Genomic DNA, 16,075 nt, shown 5'->3' with positions numbered 1-16,075 from the left:
TCATGGGACTTATCTTGTTTCCCCTCTCTGTCTTGGCTGCTGGATTCAAATCTGGCTTTATCTACGGCCAACATAGTGCAGTAGATAACAACATGCAACTTGGGCTTGAACCTCACCCCTGGAAAATAAACATACCCAAAGGAAATACACATGCCATCAAACAAACTTCTCCAGGAAGTTTCAATTCCTTGTTTTCCATTTAGTATCATTTTCCATGTATAGTCATAATTCTTTACTTCCTATTAAAATGATACGGGGCTGAGTTCCCCCATGTGTATGTGGTTTTGGTAGAAAACCTGAAATTCTTCTATAAAGCATATACAGCAAAGAGACAGTGAATTCTGTTTGGACTGAAAACCTCATGGAGGAATCAAGTACTGAACATGGAATTGGCTGCTGTTAGAAGGATAAGGCACGTAACAGGTGAGGGTGGCCGGTTTGTTCGTTTGTTTTTGAAGCTAAAGTAAGGGTCTAGATGCTGAGAACAACTTCCCTCATCAGCTAAGGCTTGGACTATATATAAAAGATGGCGGGGATAACCTAGAAGGACAACTTGGGGTGTTACAATAGCTATTTATTTATCATTGTAGCTGCAAAATTATCCTTCTAAGACTAAGCATAAATGGCTTTTGCCGAGTCGAATCGAACCTTGAGCCTACATGGGCTAGTCTTTAAAAGAAGGCTGGTGATGATATCCTTTACTCCTCTTACAGTTTCCCATCATGAAAACATCTGTCATTATGTTTGGTGAAGTGCCATTATTGCTTAGGAAGTCTTAACAGATTAAAAAGAAAAGCAGGACTCCATAGTGCGAGAAACACAAGCTAAATATTTTATTGGATTCTAAAAGAGAAGAGCGGAGAATGTAAGTACTTTAGTAAAAATCCATTACTCGTCTGAAAGAACCAACTTTGGCATTCATGGCCCCCCAGTCAAGGTATCTCCTATACTCCCCGGGCCTCAGCAGGTACTGCCTTCCCCTGTAGCTGGGCATCTCATAAAGGACCCAGCAGCCATCCAGCACATTGACAGAGTGGATTTCATTGAGATGGAAGCGGTCCTGAAGAGAGAGACAATCATCTGTGACCTCTGACATTTGTCCCCTGAAGTCCTCTCGCTCGTAGATCCTCATTCTGAAAGTGCCGGTGTGCTGGGGTGGCAGAAAAGAAAAAGTAAATGAACACAAGTGGAGAGAAATGAAAGTGTTCTAGCTCCTGCACCTCCCTGGCCACACCTACCCAGAACTTGTTGGAGTCCAGGTTTGCTTCCAGAACAATCACGTTGCAGTGTTAAAGAGCCTTGCCTGCCCCCTACCCCATCACCTACCGAGGCATCTAGTGATTTATGGGTAATATGAGGAACAGAACTCAGCTACCCTTCACTGCCATCCACATCTCTGTCCTTAGCAACAAGATTTGTCCAAAATAAAATTGATCATGTTAGTGCTTGTTGTTAGAGAAGGTCCTTCTCAAAGGTGAAAAGTGTAAGTCATTGGAAAGAAAAGTCCCATTCGATACATTACTTTTGTTAAAGAGGAATCAACATTTAGCTATTTTATGTACATTATGGAACACAGGATTATTAATCTCTTGTAAAAAATAAAATGACACATTTTCTTTATCTCTGTGTTCAATATCAACTTATCTGGTGTTTAAACTTCCTTTCTGGTCTCTTCCCTTCCCATCTTTATTTCCCTCAGCAACAAGAACCATCTCCATTAAGCTCTGTTTGGATGACACTATACCCGTGCCTCCCATACTCCAGCACATTCCTCTAAGAACTGTGAAATCACTCTCTAAGAAATATTGAATTCAAACTTTGATTTTGGATTTGGCCTTTCCTTTAATTTATACCTCTAAGTAAACTAATAGGTAGTGACCTTGGTATCAGAATAAAAAATAGAGGGCAGGAAGATAATTAAATAGGAAAGTGAGCCAAAGCAAGCAAACATATATTTATCAGGTAAGCAGACCCGGAGCCCCTGGGTGGCTCATTGGGTTAAGCATCAGGCTCTTGATTTCAGCTCAGGCCATGATCTCATGGTTTGTGGGTTTGAGCCCTACATCGGGCTCTGTGTTGACATGCGGAGCCTGTTTGGGATTGATTCTCTCTCTCTCTCCCTCTCTCTCTGTTCTTCCCCCGCTTGTGTTCAATCTCTCTCTCTCTCTCTCTCAAAATAAATAAATGAACTTAAAAAAAATTAAGCCGACCCAGATTGTATCTATCTGAGTTTTGATATATTATTTCTGAGTTGATACAGTTCAGAATGATGACATTAAGTTGTATCTTGGGGCACCTGGGTGGCTCAGTCGGTTAGGCATCCAACTTTGGCTCAGGTCATGATCTCACAGTCATGGGTTCAAGCCCCATGTCGGGTTCTGTGCTGACAGCTCAGAGCCTAGAGCGTGCTTTGGATTCTGTGTCTCCCTCTCTCTCTGTCCCTCCCCCACTCATTCTCTCTCTCTCTCTCTCTCTCTCTCTCTCTCTCTCTCTCTCTCTCAAAAATAAACATTAAAAAAAAAGAGGTTATATCTTACACAGATGGCAACTTGTTTTCTATTTGTCCTGCTTTTTCCTAATTAGACTTTGGCCTTTTAATTTTTTATTCCATTTAAAATATAAAAATCTGGGACCATGTGAGTAAAAAAGCACACACCATAGGGTTCGTGAAGACCGACTTCCCATCTGAGACAGCCTTTTAGAACAGACCACATGCGGTAGCCTCACTCCCACCTTCTGCTGTGTAGTTGGAATGATTTGGTTGAAGAATGGTATTCGTTCATGGCTTTCACTTCCAAAGCGACCAGAGACAAAGACAGAGCCACACTCACCTGGGGGATGAGGCGGCAGGAGCGGACCACGTCGTTGAGGCCCATCCACTGCTGGTAGTCCGGGTAGTCCCCGCGCCGCAGGAAGTACTGGTGGCCCTGGTAGTTGGGGCGCTCGTAGAGCATCCAGCAGCCGCTGTCCACGCGGATGGAGTTGCAGCGGCTGAAATAGGGCTGCAGGTTGGGGCAGTCGCTGCTGCACTCGTAGCAGCGGCCCTGGAAGCCCCGGTCCTCGTAGAAGGTGATCTGCAAAATGGAAGGTGCGGGAGCGTGAGGCCATGTGCCCCCGCTGAGGATGCTGCGCCAGGGCAAACCCCCCGGCATCAGGGACCCAGCACTTACCTTTCCCATTTTGGAGAGAGTGGTCAGGAGGTGTTCGCTGGGTGCTGTGTGGGCCGAGGGGGAGTGCCGCTGTATATATAGCAGCCCTGACTGCTGCCTCCGCAGGAAATCACACAAAAGGGGCCCATTTCGGTGAGTAAGGGGATTTGCAAGCTCCCCGCTCCCCCTCCCCCTGGTCATTGGGGTTAGCTGAATGGTTCTCTCATTCTTTCTGGTAGGTTCGGGTTGTTCTCATTCACTAAAGCTGTTGTTGCCACCAAAATGAAAAGAGTCTTTACTCTTTTAGTTGAGCAAAAGGATGAGCGAAATTCTATCCCCCGTGCTTTTATTTTGTCGCCTAATCTGCTTCATTGACTCCTCAAAGGTAATTAAACTAAGTAATGTATTCTGCTCGGGGACTGGTGTATTTTTTTAAAACGTATTAAAAAGCAGAATTTAAATAATGAGGAATCTTAAGGAAGAGGAAACCAAGTGAAGCAATCTGTGAAAGTGCTTTAAAAAGCACAAAGCTTAGTTCGGGTTCAAGACTCTGTGGTCATCATTGTTTGTATTTTGGGGTCTATCTGGAGTAAAATCGATACTTGACTGGAAATTCATAGGTTCTTGGGGGCTGGGAATTCTCTCTTGTTTCTTTGTGCCCCGGGCCCTAGAGCAGAGGGTTGGCACATAGTGGGCCCTCAATACCTGGCTTTGACCTGAGAGAAAGCAGATAGTTATGACTTTCCTTCACTTGCTGAGGACTCCCCGAGAGCCTAAATCCTTCCTTCTGCCGGTGGCTGCCCGGAGTACTGCTGTTCTTTGGCATTGTATTCCTGCCCTCCTTCAATGTCCTAATCTTGGTATCCTTGCCCTCCTTCAACGTCTTAAGATGTTTCTTCTCTCTCCCCCATCACGGACGCTTGCTCACTTGGTAAGGGTGGTTTGAGCTACTGTAAGGAGTAATGTAGAAGCTCTCAAAATACCAATGACCTACTTCCTCAGACTTTTGAGATGTGGATGGCACCCAAGCCAGATGGCAGCCTTTGGACCGTATGGATCTCACAGTGTGGTATGGGACCCCTGAGGCCCCTGGGACACTTTCAGGAAGTTCAGAAGGTCAAAACAGTTTTCCCAACAATATCAAGATGTTATTGACCTTTTTTCACCCAGTGGAGTTTATGTCCAGAGGCTATATGACTTGAAGAGATTTGTAAAAATGTCTAATAATGCCAATCCTTTCACTAAATGTTTTTGTTTTGGAAAATACAGTTATTACTCATAAAAACGTGTTATTTATGTTGACATGTAATAGGTTTACCCTCTAAGGCCTTGCGGCAGAGGCCTACACTCAGGCCCTGTCAGTCGTATGGTCGCCCTGTCGGTTCCAATGGTCAGCTTCCAATGTTCGAGCATCAGGGACCTGGACTGGGGGCGGGTACGGGGTGAGTGGTGCTGTCAGGACCTACACCCTCACAAGTGACACTAACTGTGACCACCTACCCTGCCTATCCCGTGCCTTGCATCCACACTGCTTCCTCTAAAGCTGTTTTTCTTCCCAGTGCTTACAAACACCATGAAATTGTTGAATAGACACCGTTTATGGAGAATGCATTCAGGGACCAATGCCTACACACCTCCATCTGCACGCACTTCTGCAGTTTCTGTGGCTGTTTGTGTAGTCTCCGTTTCCCCATTTATAAAATAGGAATGGTGATGAAAATCAAATAAGATAATAGATTTGAAAGTACATGGAACATTGTAAAGCAATACCAGTGGTAAAAAAAAAATATATCATTCACATTTTAATAAATGCTAAAGATGATAACGTTAATAGAGCTCAGAGCCTGGAGCCTGCTTCGGATTCTGTGTCTTGCTCTCTCTCTCTGCCCCTCCCCTACTCTCTCTCTCTCTCTCTTTCTCTCTCTCTCAAAAGTAAAATAAAAACATTAAAAAATGTTATAAATAAAGAAATAAGTTTCTGCTTCTGGGCTTCGATGTCATGGTGTCTACACTTCTGCTTATTGTATACAGACTAAATGCGATCCGTGGATAATTGCATATATTGGAACGCTTGATCTAATTTAGCAAAGGTCTTCTGTTTGGTAACTTTGATTTCACAGTCAAATGACGACTACCATTTGGAGGTGGTCTTGAAGCAAGGCACCGAGAAAAGGAATAACATAGGCAAGGGCTGTGTGGTCAGAGCAGAGAGATTCCTTGAAGTCCATCCACTGCTGGTGTCAGACGCCCCGGCACGGAGCGTCCAGCTCTTGCTGTCCACCTGCACGCACCCTGTTGCTGTGGATAAACAGGTCTGCAGGTTGGACTGGTCATTGCTGCCCTCAGAAGAGGTAACTTGCGATGGAATGTGCAGTAGGGGAAATCCCCCCAAGAACACGTTGCCGTGAGGTCGTTGACAAACCCCCGTTCTACACCCAGCCCACTGTGGTTGATGGACTGAGAATACAGAAGCCAGGGTCGTCATCAGCCATAGCAGAGACTCAGGGTATGTGTGCTTGTGTGCGTGTGTGGGTGCATTTCAGACCCACTGGTGAGTTAGGCCTGATTTGGCCAACAGTAGCATTTTGCCCTTTTCCTCATTTCTATATTACCAATGCAGTCTTTTTAAATGTGTTTGTCTTTCATTCTTCCTTACCTAATAGCTGTGTGTCCTTTCTGTTAAAGTGCCTTGTAGGTCTTTGAGGTGGTGCGGGAAAGGGAAGTTGATACGTAAAGCACAGATCAGAAGAAGTGTCCCTGCTCTCATTGTTTGATTACACTCTTTCATGTTTAAGTAGAGAAATAGTAGGAATAAACACAATCCAGCTGAAAAACTGTGGGGGCGTGTGTTTTCAATCTTGACCGTGCAGGAGGGCTTATTGGAGAGAACCTGTTCCCATTCTGCCTTTTGAACTCAAAATGTCTGTGAGGATCCGGGCCCAGGGAAGGAATCATCCCTCGATACTGGAACGCCTTCCCTTCCCAGAGGCTTATCAAAGCTCACCCAGTCTTCAAGGCAGCCTAGGCCCGTCTTCCTAGGACACCCCCTCTTCAGGCCAGCTGTTACTTGGCTGTCCCTTCTCCGAGCACCTACATGCACTTCGTCACCACCCAACTTAGCCTTGCCTTTCTTGTCGAATTCCTTCTTTTCCTTGTCTTCAGCAAGGTCATGAGCTCAAGAATAAGGGCATGTCACACTCCTTTATCCCCCATGATGATTTATCAGTTAGGTGGGTGGATAAATAGAGCCCTGGAAGCACGAAGAACATGAAAAAATAATGATTCTAATTCTATTTTGGAAAACGATAGTTCTCCCGTGTGAGGTCACCCGTGTGGACGCTCAGAGACACGGAAGCCAGTTTCTCCCACTCACTCAGCTACCGCTCTGGTTCTGATGCTTCCTCTTCTGTCCGCCTTTGTTGACCTGGGAGGACTTGAAGGGAGGTAAAAATGGCCCAGAAACCAGGCAGGCTGGTGTGTGCATAGGGCAGCGAGGCCTGCCGTTGGGGTGGGGAGGTTTTAAGCACCACCGGGGTATGCTGTGAAGGTCTCAGAACTTACCTCTAGTGTCTAAGCGTGAGAGACAAGAGAGGTGGCCTGAGAAAGAGAACGGAAATGAAGGAAAAAGTGATAAGCAACATTTTTGTGAAGGAAAATGATAAAGAAGATTCTTAGCTACCTCCTTGTACTTTAAAAGATGGATGGATCAATGGAATGAGACTTGGGGTCCCGGGGGCTGCAAGGCATGCTTTGTAATGTCTCTTTGTATTATCAGCCAGCAGCCCAGGCTAAAATATGTCAGAGGTTAGGGCACTGAGGCCAATGAGGCTTTTATCAGAAATATTTGAATACTGAGTTTATCTCTCAAGTTATGTACAAGCATTTTATTTTTCTTTAAAAGTAACTGTAAAACTCTCTTTTGGAAGAACTGGTCTCATTTACATCAGGAAAAAAATTAGAAAGCTGTTTAAGGTCCTTTAGGAACTCAATGGTTAAATAAACTTGTATATCAAAATATCTGAAAGTATCTACTATAAGCCTGGCTTCTTCTTTAAAAAAAAATTTTTTTTAATGTTTATTTTTGAGAGGAAAACAGAGCATGAGTTGGGGAGGGGCAGAGAGAGAGAGGAAAACACAGGATTTGGAGCAGGCTCCAGGCTCTGGACTATCAGCACAGAGCACGATGCAGGGCTCGAACTCACAAACTGGGAGATCATGACCTGAGCTGAAGTTGGACGCTTAACTGACTGAGCCACCCCTGCGCCCCAAGCCTGGCTTCTTGTAAAAACAAAATCATTCATTTAGGAGCCATTATAGTTGCCTGAGGCCTGTTAGGAGCCTCAGTGAAAATAGTTCATTACCCTTTGCCTCTCTCCCCACACAAACGTTTTAGTTTACACGCTGGCTTTTCCTGAAGCATTTGCAGACTTCTCTCCTGACTCACTGGTAACCACTCCCAAGAGAAATCTCTCGAGTTCGTCAGCACATCGTTGACATGACACTCTGCTGAAGGAAGCCATGTCTACCTTCACTTACGTGGTTAGGATTGAAACTGCAGCAAATTTTACAGCACTCACTTGGCTCGGGGTGATGGAATAATAATAGGTATTAATAAATAGCCTACCTATTAATAATAGGTATTAATGAATAGCCTACTGTATAAAGAGTGTCTAGTATGTTCCAGACATTGTACCAGGAATCTGGTACAAAGTACATCATGTAGCCAACACAGCACAGTTATTATGGAAACTCCCAAATGTTTGTGAGGTCTGGGGCAAGAGCATAAATCGAGCCCCCTCCAGCTTCTCACTCCCTCACGTATACACACTCTATCCGCATGCTCCTTGCCCCCTCCACTTCCCATAAACAGCCGCCTTTTGACTCCCAGTGGCCTTGGGAGGATAGGCCAGGCAAAGACTCTCCTTTAAGTCTTGGAAACAAGGGTCTAAATAGAGGGAATTCTGGAGCTCCAGGTAAAAGGTGTGTGGTCTAGAAGAAGTGTAGGCTTGTCTCCAGGATCCAACAGATTTCTGTCCTGTGGGAACGATTATAGCTGGGAGTCTAGAGTAAGGCTCTCTGAAGCACCCAGTTCAAGCCAAGATCTCTGACTAAGTCTAATAACAGTACTGATCACCATAGAGAAACAAATCCAAAAAGGTAGATGTAGCTAGTAAGTGGAGGAACTGGGGATTGAACTCAAGTCTGTCAGCCTCCAAGGCCTAAACTAATTGCCTCTCCATGTAATAATGGTTTGTTTTAGGTATTACCTTTCTAGGTATACACTTCTAAATTATACACTTCTAGGTATCTCTTCCCTAAATTACACATTTCTCAATGTCACACTTTTTTTTTTTTTTTTGTAATTTGCAAAGGTCCAGCCTCCAACTGGCCTGCTGTGTCCCTACAAACCCTGAAATCTTTGTCTTTAACAGTTCTGGTAAATTCTAGTGGACTCTTCAATGACTGATTGCTGCCAGGCTGAAGAAATCAGCATTAACTGACCATAAAAAGCTCTGAAATCCCCTATTTATTTATTTGGGTGTAGACTTCTAAGACAGTAGTATTGGGTGACTGTCAAAGGGACATTGAAGATGTTCACATTTCCTTGACTTAAAAGAATTTTCTAGAGAACAGCTCATTTCTTCCGACCCCTTTTCCTTTTCAAGTCCATGTATGTAGCACAATTAGACACAACTGATAAAGTCATGGCTACTAGTAACTGAGCTCCTGCCATAGGCTAGTTTCTGTACATGAGGTAGCTCATATATTCCTCATAAGATTATGCAAGCGGGAAAACTGAGGCTCAGGGAGGGTAAGCAAGTTGCTTAAGGTCACCCAGCCATTAGGTGGTCAAGCCAGAATCCAAGTCCATGGACCTCAGAGTCTGCATTGGTAACCACTGAGTTACCCCACTTTGGTAACCACTGAGATACCCCACTTTGAAACCCAAAAGAGTCTTAAAGTATCAGATCTGGAAGGAAATACAGAGCTCATCTTGTCCATACTCTTCATTTTACAAAGAAGGAAACTCATGGCAGACTGAGCTTTGTGAGATGAAATGCTATTTTCTAAGCCTATAAATTCACCAGATTAAAACAAAACCAAATCCTAAATTAACAAAGTTATTTTCAGTGACACAGGTCACTTGGCTTTTCATTTTTTGTTAAAAGAGAACTCATATGAAAAAGACCCCAAAAAACAACAAAGCTCATATGTCATTAGTCACCCAACTATAGGACAACACAATGATTTAGCTAGGCCAGCAAGAAAACCTCAAATCTTCTGCATATTTGGTATTGATAAAAGCCATAACATTTTGATAATATGTGTATATTTATAATTTATCCCACAAGTTCCTTCAACAAGAAGGAATCTTATTTTAAAAGAATCTTCATTACTTAAGGTTTTATGCAGAGCATTATCTTTTTAAAGATTTATTTATTTATTTATTTATTTATTTATTTATTTATTTGTTTGATTTTTTTTTTGTTTGTTTTCAGGTCATCTCTATACCCAACATGGGGCTCAAACTCAAAACCCCAAGATCAAGAGCTGCATGTTCTATCAACTGAGCCAGCCAGGTGCCCCAAAGCATTATTTTTTAAAACATTTTTATTGAGATATTATTCGCATACCATACAGTTCACCCATTCAGAGTATATAATTAAACAATTTTTTGCTTTTTGGTTTTTTTTTTTTTTTTTTTTTTGAGAGAGAGCAGGGGAGGGGCAAAAGGGGAGAGAGAGAGAGAGAGAGAGAGAGAGAGAGAGAGAGAGAGAATCTTAAGCAGTCTGCATGGTCAGCGTGGGGTCCTTCTCGGGGCTTGATCTTATGACCATGAGATCATGACCTGAGCTGAAATCAAGAGTCAGATGCTTAACCAACTGAGCCACCCAGGGGCCCCTAAGGTTTAGTGATTTTAGTATACTCATAGATAATGTGCAATCATTGTCACAGTCAGTCTTAGAATATGCACATCACCACAATGAGAAATCCTGTACTCTTTAGTTTCATTCCCTATCCACCCATCCCCCACCCAGCCCTAAGCAACCACTAATCTACTTATGGTCTCTGTAGATTTGCCTAATCTGGGAATTTCATATAAATGGAATCCTATAATACATATTCTTATATGAGTGGCTTCTTTCACTTTGCATAATGTTTTCAAGGTTCATTCATGTTATAGCAGGTATCAGTATTTCATTCCTTTCTGTGGCCAAATAGTATTCCGTAATATGTATATATGACATTTTATTTATCCAATCATCCATTGATAGGCATTTGGGTTGTTTTCACCTTTTGGCTATTGTGAATAGTGCTGCTATGAACAATGCTTGTTTGAACACTCCTTTCAACTCTTTTGAATATATATCTAGAAGTGGAATTGCTGAGTCATATGATAACTCTATGTTTAACTATTTGAGGAACTGCCAAATTGTTTTCCATAGCAGCTGAACCATTTTACGCTTGCACCAGCAACTTATAAGCATGCCAATCTCTCTATGTCCTTACAAATATTTGTGATTTTCTGGGTTTTTTCCCTAAAATTATTATAACTATCCTAATGGGTATTAAGTGGTATCCCCTTGTGGTTTTGATTTGAATTTCCCTAATGACTAATAACGTTGCACATCTTTCCATTTGTTTATTAGCCATTTGTATATCTTCTTCAGAAAGATATATATTCAAGTTTTCTGTATATATATATATATATATATATATATATATATATATATTCTATAGACTCTGGATACATGTACTCAGGTATATAGTTCGTAAATATTTTTTCCCATTCCATAAGCTGTCTTTTCACTTTCTTGATAGTGTCCTTTGATGTGTAAAAGGTTTTAATTATAATTAAGTCCAATTGATTTTGTTGTTGTGGTTTATGCTTTTGGTGTCACATTTAAGAAATCATTGCCTAATAAAAGATTAAAAAGATATATGTTTGTGTTTTCTTCTAAGTTTTACAGCTTGAGTTTTTACACTGAAGTCTTTGATTTTTTTTTTTTGAGTTAATTTTTATATATGGTGTGAAATAGGGGGTTAACTTCATTCTTTTTCACGTCATTGTCCAGTAGTTTCAGCACCATTTATTGAAAAGCTACTCTTTCCCCATTGAATCATCTTAGCATGCTTGTCAAAAATCAGTTGACACATGGGTTAGTTCCTGGACTCTCGAGTCTATTTTATTCATCTATATGTCTACCCATATAGACACACAGGTACCCAGGACCTCACTGCCTTGCTTTTCTTGTTCGTTTGTTTTTAATGCTTATTTATTTATTTTTGAGAGAGAGAGAACAAGAGAGAGAGTGCACATGCACAAAGAGGGGAGGGGCAGAGAGAGAGAGAGAGAGAGGGAGACACAGAAGCTGAAGCAGGGTCCAGGCTCTGAGCTGTCAGTGCAGATTGTGACCTGAGCTGAAGTCAGATGTACAACTGACTGAGCTACCCAGGCACTCCAAAAGACTCTTGACACATGGGTTAATTTCTGGACTCTCGAGTCTATTTCATTCTCCTCTATGTCTACCCAATGCGAGTACCTCACTGTCTTGATTACTCTTTTTGTGTAGTAAGTTCTGAAATCGAGAAATACTCCTACTTCGCTCTTCTTTCTCAAGATTCTTTTGGCTTCTCTAAGTCCCTTGCATTTCCATATGAATTTTAAAATCAGCTTCTCAATTTTGACAAAGAAGTTAACTGGGACAGGGCACTATTTTTGCTTATATAAATTTGGAAAGAGAATTGGCATTCTGGGAGAGCAGCTTTAAGTGGAAAGAAACTCCAGAGGTATGCAGGAAGTAAATATTAATACTTCATTCTGCATGATTGAGTCTTTGGTAATTGAGTCCTGATAAAAATTCATATTGGAATCCAAAACAAAGATGACCATATCGCACTGTTGAAAATGAGGGGACACTGAGGGTGCCTGAATTTTCTGCATTTGTAATGTAGAATAATAATATAATAATTATTGTATAATAATTTAAAAAGAACAAAGTGTGTTCACAATCTTTCCTTATCTTTTCATCATAAGTGTACTGGGATTTAGTGAAGCAGGAATTTCTTATCCACTTGTAGTCTTCAATAAGGTAATTCAGGCACAGAGAGGATAAGAAGTGACTTGATCAAAGAGATAAGCCAGTTAAGTAGGGTAACCAACCATCACGGTTTACCTGAGACTGAGGGGCTTCCCACGATGTAGGACTTTCGTTGCTGAAACTGGGAGAGTCCCTAAAAAAACTCATCTGAGTTGGTCACTTTACTAATAATTAGCAGAAGCAGGAATGACTCAAGCCCTTTAACTCAGCGTACACACTTTTCCTACCAGTTGAACGCATCAAGCATGCTTGACTTTCTCTACCTTGGGAATTCTGCGTAAAAACCCGTCTTCACTCAGCTTTTCTTGACTCGTCTTATCTGGGACTTCAGCTGCCCTAAGCTTTCCAGCAATCTCTTGTCTTTGGTGTCCCAGCCACAACTCATTCTGTTTTCTTTTTTCGATAGTCGAATAGTTTTTCGTTCTATCTGCCCTTCCTCTCTTTTGCAGATCGTGGGTTGCAGAAGCAGACATAGTGCTTCTCCCTGCTTCCCATGACGCGAGTGGGGCCTTCACAAATACCGTTGCCTGACGGAGAGGAAGTCCATAAAACACTCAAAACACCTGATCTTCAGCGTCAGGTAAGTTGCCAGGGGTCACCATTCCTTAGAACTCAATTATTGTTTAAATATGAACAAGAGTCACTTAGTGCCAGGAACACAATTTGTATCTTTATTGCATTTTGACGTGGATCACAACAAGAAACACACAGCCTAGTACAAATCGATGACCCGTCTCAGAGAGCCCACTCTGGCATCCATGGCCCCCCAGTCATGGTAGCGCCTGTAGTCCCCCGGCCTCAGCAGGTACTGCCGCCCCCGGTAGTTGGGCAACTCGTAGAGGACCCAGCAGCCCTCCAGCACGTGGAGGGAGTGGAGCTCATTGAGCCGGAAGCGATCGTGGATACAGGAGCAGTCCTCAGTGAGCTCGGACACAAGGCCTCCGTAGTCATCTCTCTCGTACAGCCTTATCCTGTGAGAGCTGGTCTGTTGTGACAATAAACAAAAGAAGAAAAATCAGTTGTGTGCCTCCCTGATCTCCGTAAAAGTGGCTCAGTCAGCCTGTACCTTCATGAAGCATGGTTTTCAAACCATCCTGCCGAGTATGTGTCCTTTCCTCACATTGTTGGAAATTCCTAACAAGTCAGGACAAATATTAAAATAAGACTGTGGACTTATTGTGGAAGAAACCAGTGGACTGTCTTGTGGAAGAAACAAACATTGAAATAAAGGTCACAAAAGTCCTTTGTAGGAAACCATCGGGCCCAACTGTAGTTAGTGAGTCTGCAGAGAGGATGTGAACTCTTTTCCATTATGGCTGCATATAACTGAGTCCTAAACAAGCTTGTTTCTAAGTCGCTTTTCACTCAGAATGTACAACAGTTTGTATTTACTCTGACATGTCTTGACATTTTACCAAGCCACCTGAGCCATTTGAAGTTCTTGCTTCAAAGCAATTCCTCTTATATTTATATGTCTTTTTGCATCTGCAAATTTCTCTAGCCTACTTTTGGTTTCACTTCTTGAATCTGCTTGTCATACCACATAATTTGGTATCATCGGCAATCAGAAACACAAACTCAACATGTTTAACAAACATGAGCAGTGCTCTGAGGAGGGCCATGCCCATGAAATCTCAATTAATGACCCTGGAGAGAAACTAGGTGATAATGACTCCTGGGAGGCACGGAGGAAGCTGAGACATATCGTTCTAGTTTCTAGACCCTTATGCCAAAGAGGCTGCATAGAAAACAGTCACTAATACAGTCAGCACACATTACACTGATATTGTTCTCCCAGAGTCTATTAAGTGTTTCTATTAATAAAAGGCAATGATCTAGAACAGGCTTTTAGCTATTCTGAGCAAGGTGATGTTTATTTCGAATTTAGGGATCATCTAAAAGCCACCAAATTTAACTTTAGCGCTATGTTGTTGTGATTTCTTGTGCCCTAAAACAATCTTGTCCTTTTTTTTTTTTTTTAAGTCTTGTCCTTAAGTAAGAAAAAAAAGAGAGACAGGTTCCAGTGATTCATAAGCCTACTCACAATTTTCTTTTCAAGGCTTGAGAGCCAGGTATTGCTATCCTTACTGCGAACACTAGTCCTGGGTTGAAACAAACTGACTTTTTTACAAACAGGAATTTACGACGACGGATCAGTGATGCTTTCGCATCAGTCTGGTTGAACCAAGACTCACGTAAGGGATGGCCCGGCAGGAGCGGACCGAGTCGCTGAGGCCCATCCACTGCTGGTAGTCCGGGTAGTCCCCGCGCCGCAGGAAGTACTGGTGGCCCTGGTAGTTGGGGCGCTCGTAGAGCATCCAGCAGCCGCTGTCCACGCGGATGGAGTTGCAGCGGCTGAAATAGGGCTGCAGGTTGGGGCAGTCGCTGCTGCACTCATAGCAGCGGCCCTGGAAGCCCCGGTCCTCGTAGAAGGTGATCTGCGGTGGAAAACAAGGGGACAGCCAGAAGTCAGCGGGGGAAGTGCCCCGAACACAGCAGGCGCTCAACAGACATGGCATGGCACCTCGCTCAGGTGGCTCACCTTCCCCATGGTTGTCGGCAGCGATGATCAGCGTCCAGTGTGATGGGGACAAGAGTGGCAGCCGGTATATATAGCAGGAGGGCTGCTGCGTTGGCAAGAACAACACAAAAGGGGCCTGGGGGTAGTGCGTGAGGGGATTTCTATGTTCTCACTCTTTTTTTTCATTTGGGATCATGGGGCAGGGGGCTCTCATTCTCTCTGGCATTTTCGAGTTCTCCTCACTAGCTCCAGTGAAAGGAATTGAAGTCAGCAGAGCCATTATGACCTTGGAGACAAAGGGCGCACTTCTCATCCTATGCAGCTCTCTAGAAATACATTACATGCCCAGCATTTTGTGGTGTTTGCCTATGGAAACTGCTGAGATGAGGTTGGTGGTTCCATCTGGGGTGACTCATGACAATCCTATGAGTTCCAGAAGGACTTGAAGTGCTAAGGGTGACCAAAAAAATCCTCTAATTGAGCGACAATTACATTTTCTAAACTACCTCATCAGTATGATATGGTTTTGATAAAAGCATTTTGCGTATGTTTATGTAGGGGAAAAAAAAGATAACAATGGTGTATGTATCCACCAAAATGTCAGTTGTGGTTATCAATAAATGGCAAAGTGATAGGTCCTAGTTTTATGTTTTTATTTCTCCTTTTGGTTGTTTTTGATTGCCTTATATATTTTTTTTTTACATAAGTATATATTACTTTCATGGGATGAGAAACAAACTCAATTTGTAATGTATAACTTTGAGTTGCTGGTGAAAAGCAGCAAATTTTGAAACTAAGTATATTTTGTTTTGAGCTCGAACACTTCTCCTTGGGCTAAAAATAAAGAGATTTCCCGAGACCCTGTGAGACCCTCTGAGAGCAGGAAAACATACAGGATCCTTCCATTCCCTCTCTCCCACCAACGGTCGTCTAAGGTTGCTTTTTGTTTTCAGAACTAGCATCGTGATTTGTCTGATTTTTCCTTTCCTGGAGTGTCACTGCTTCCTAGAACCCAAGTGACTGCCCAAAGAGCTTTCTCCACCGCTGCCAACCTATTGACTCGTCTTTGTCCCCTGTGGGTATGTAGAAAGATGGTAGTTTGTGATTCATGGAGGGCTCCGAGAGGATAGCCAACCACAGCTACCAGTAAGTGTTCACAACACCATTTGGGCAAGTCCTTGGGCAGCACGTGAAGCAGATGTGCAGATGGCAAAAGGAGAGACAGCAATAGCCACAGAGGAAAAAAAAATGTTCCCTCACAATTAGCAGGGCTAGACCAAAGAAAACCCGCGAAGTCCTAG

At 42.8% G+C, this 16,075-nt stretch overlaps 2 protein-coding genes across 2 annotated transcripts; both read right to left on the bottom strand.

The window, feature by feature from the left end:
- Window positions 1-809: 809 nt before the first annotated feature.
- On the bottom strand, window positions 810-3,236 carry CRYGB (crystallin gamma B). The gene is made up of 3 exons (XM_053902116.1): window positions 3,171-3,236; window positions 2,832-3,074; window positions 810-1,150 (listed from the first exon to the last, which is right to left on the bottom strand). Exons 1-3 carry the CDS (start codon window positions 3,177-3,179, stop codon window positions 875-877), a joined length of 528 nt encoding a protein of 175 aa, XP_053758091.1. The 5' UTR covers window positions 3,180-3,236; the 3' UTR covers window positions 810-874.
- Window positions 3,237-12,901: 9,665 nt separating this feature from the next.
- Window positions 12,902-14,924, bottom strand: LOC109265148 (gamma-crystallin A). The gene is made up of 3 exons (XM_019446204.2): window positions 14,796-14,924; window positions 14,449-14,691; window positions 12,902-13,238 (listed from the first exon to the last, which is right to left on the bottom strand). The coding sequence occupies exons 1-3, from the start codon at window positions 14,802-14,804 to the stop codon at window positions 12,966-12,968; spliced, it is 525 nt and encodes a 174-aa protein (XP_019301749.1). The 5' UTR covers window positions 14,805-14,924; the 3' UTR covers window positions 12,902-12,965.
- Between the last annotated feature and the right edge of the window lie 1,151 nt (window positions 14,925-16,075).

Source organism: Panthera pardus, unplaced genomic scaffold (genome assembly GCF_024362965.1).
Source record: "Panthera pardus isolate Hobbes unplaced genomic scaffold, ASM2436296v1 HiC_scaffold_10, whole genome shotgun sequence".
NCBI classification, from domain to species: Eukaryota; Metazoa; Chordata; class Mammalia; order Carnivora; family Felidae; genus Panthera; species Panthera pardus.
Note: the sequence above shows the minus strand (reverse complement) of the source record. Positions and strands in the feature narration are given on the sequence as shown.

Bases quoted from the DNA above. Each gene is read 5' to 3' on its own strand.
- CRYGB (XM_053902116.1), bottom strand. The intron at 1,151-2,831 runs GTGAGTGTGGCT...CTGCCACCCCAG, and splicing joins CCTGCCGCCTCATCCCCCAG to CACACCGGCACTTTCAGAAT.
- LOC109265148 (XM_019446204.2), bottom strand. The intron at 13,239-14,448 runs GTGAGTCTTGGT...TTGTCACAACAG, and splicing joins CCTGCCGGGCCATCCCTTAC to ACCAGCTCTCACAGGATAAG.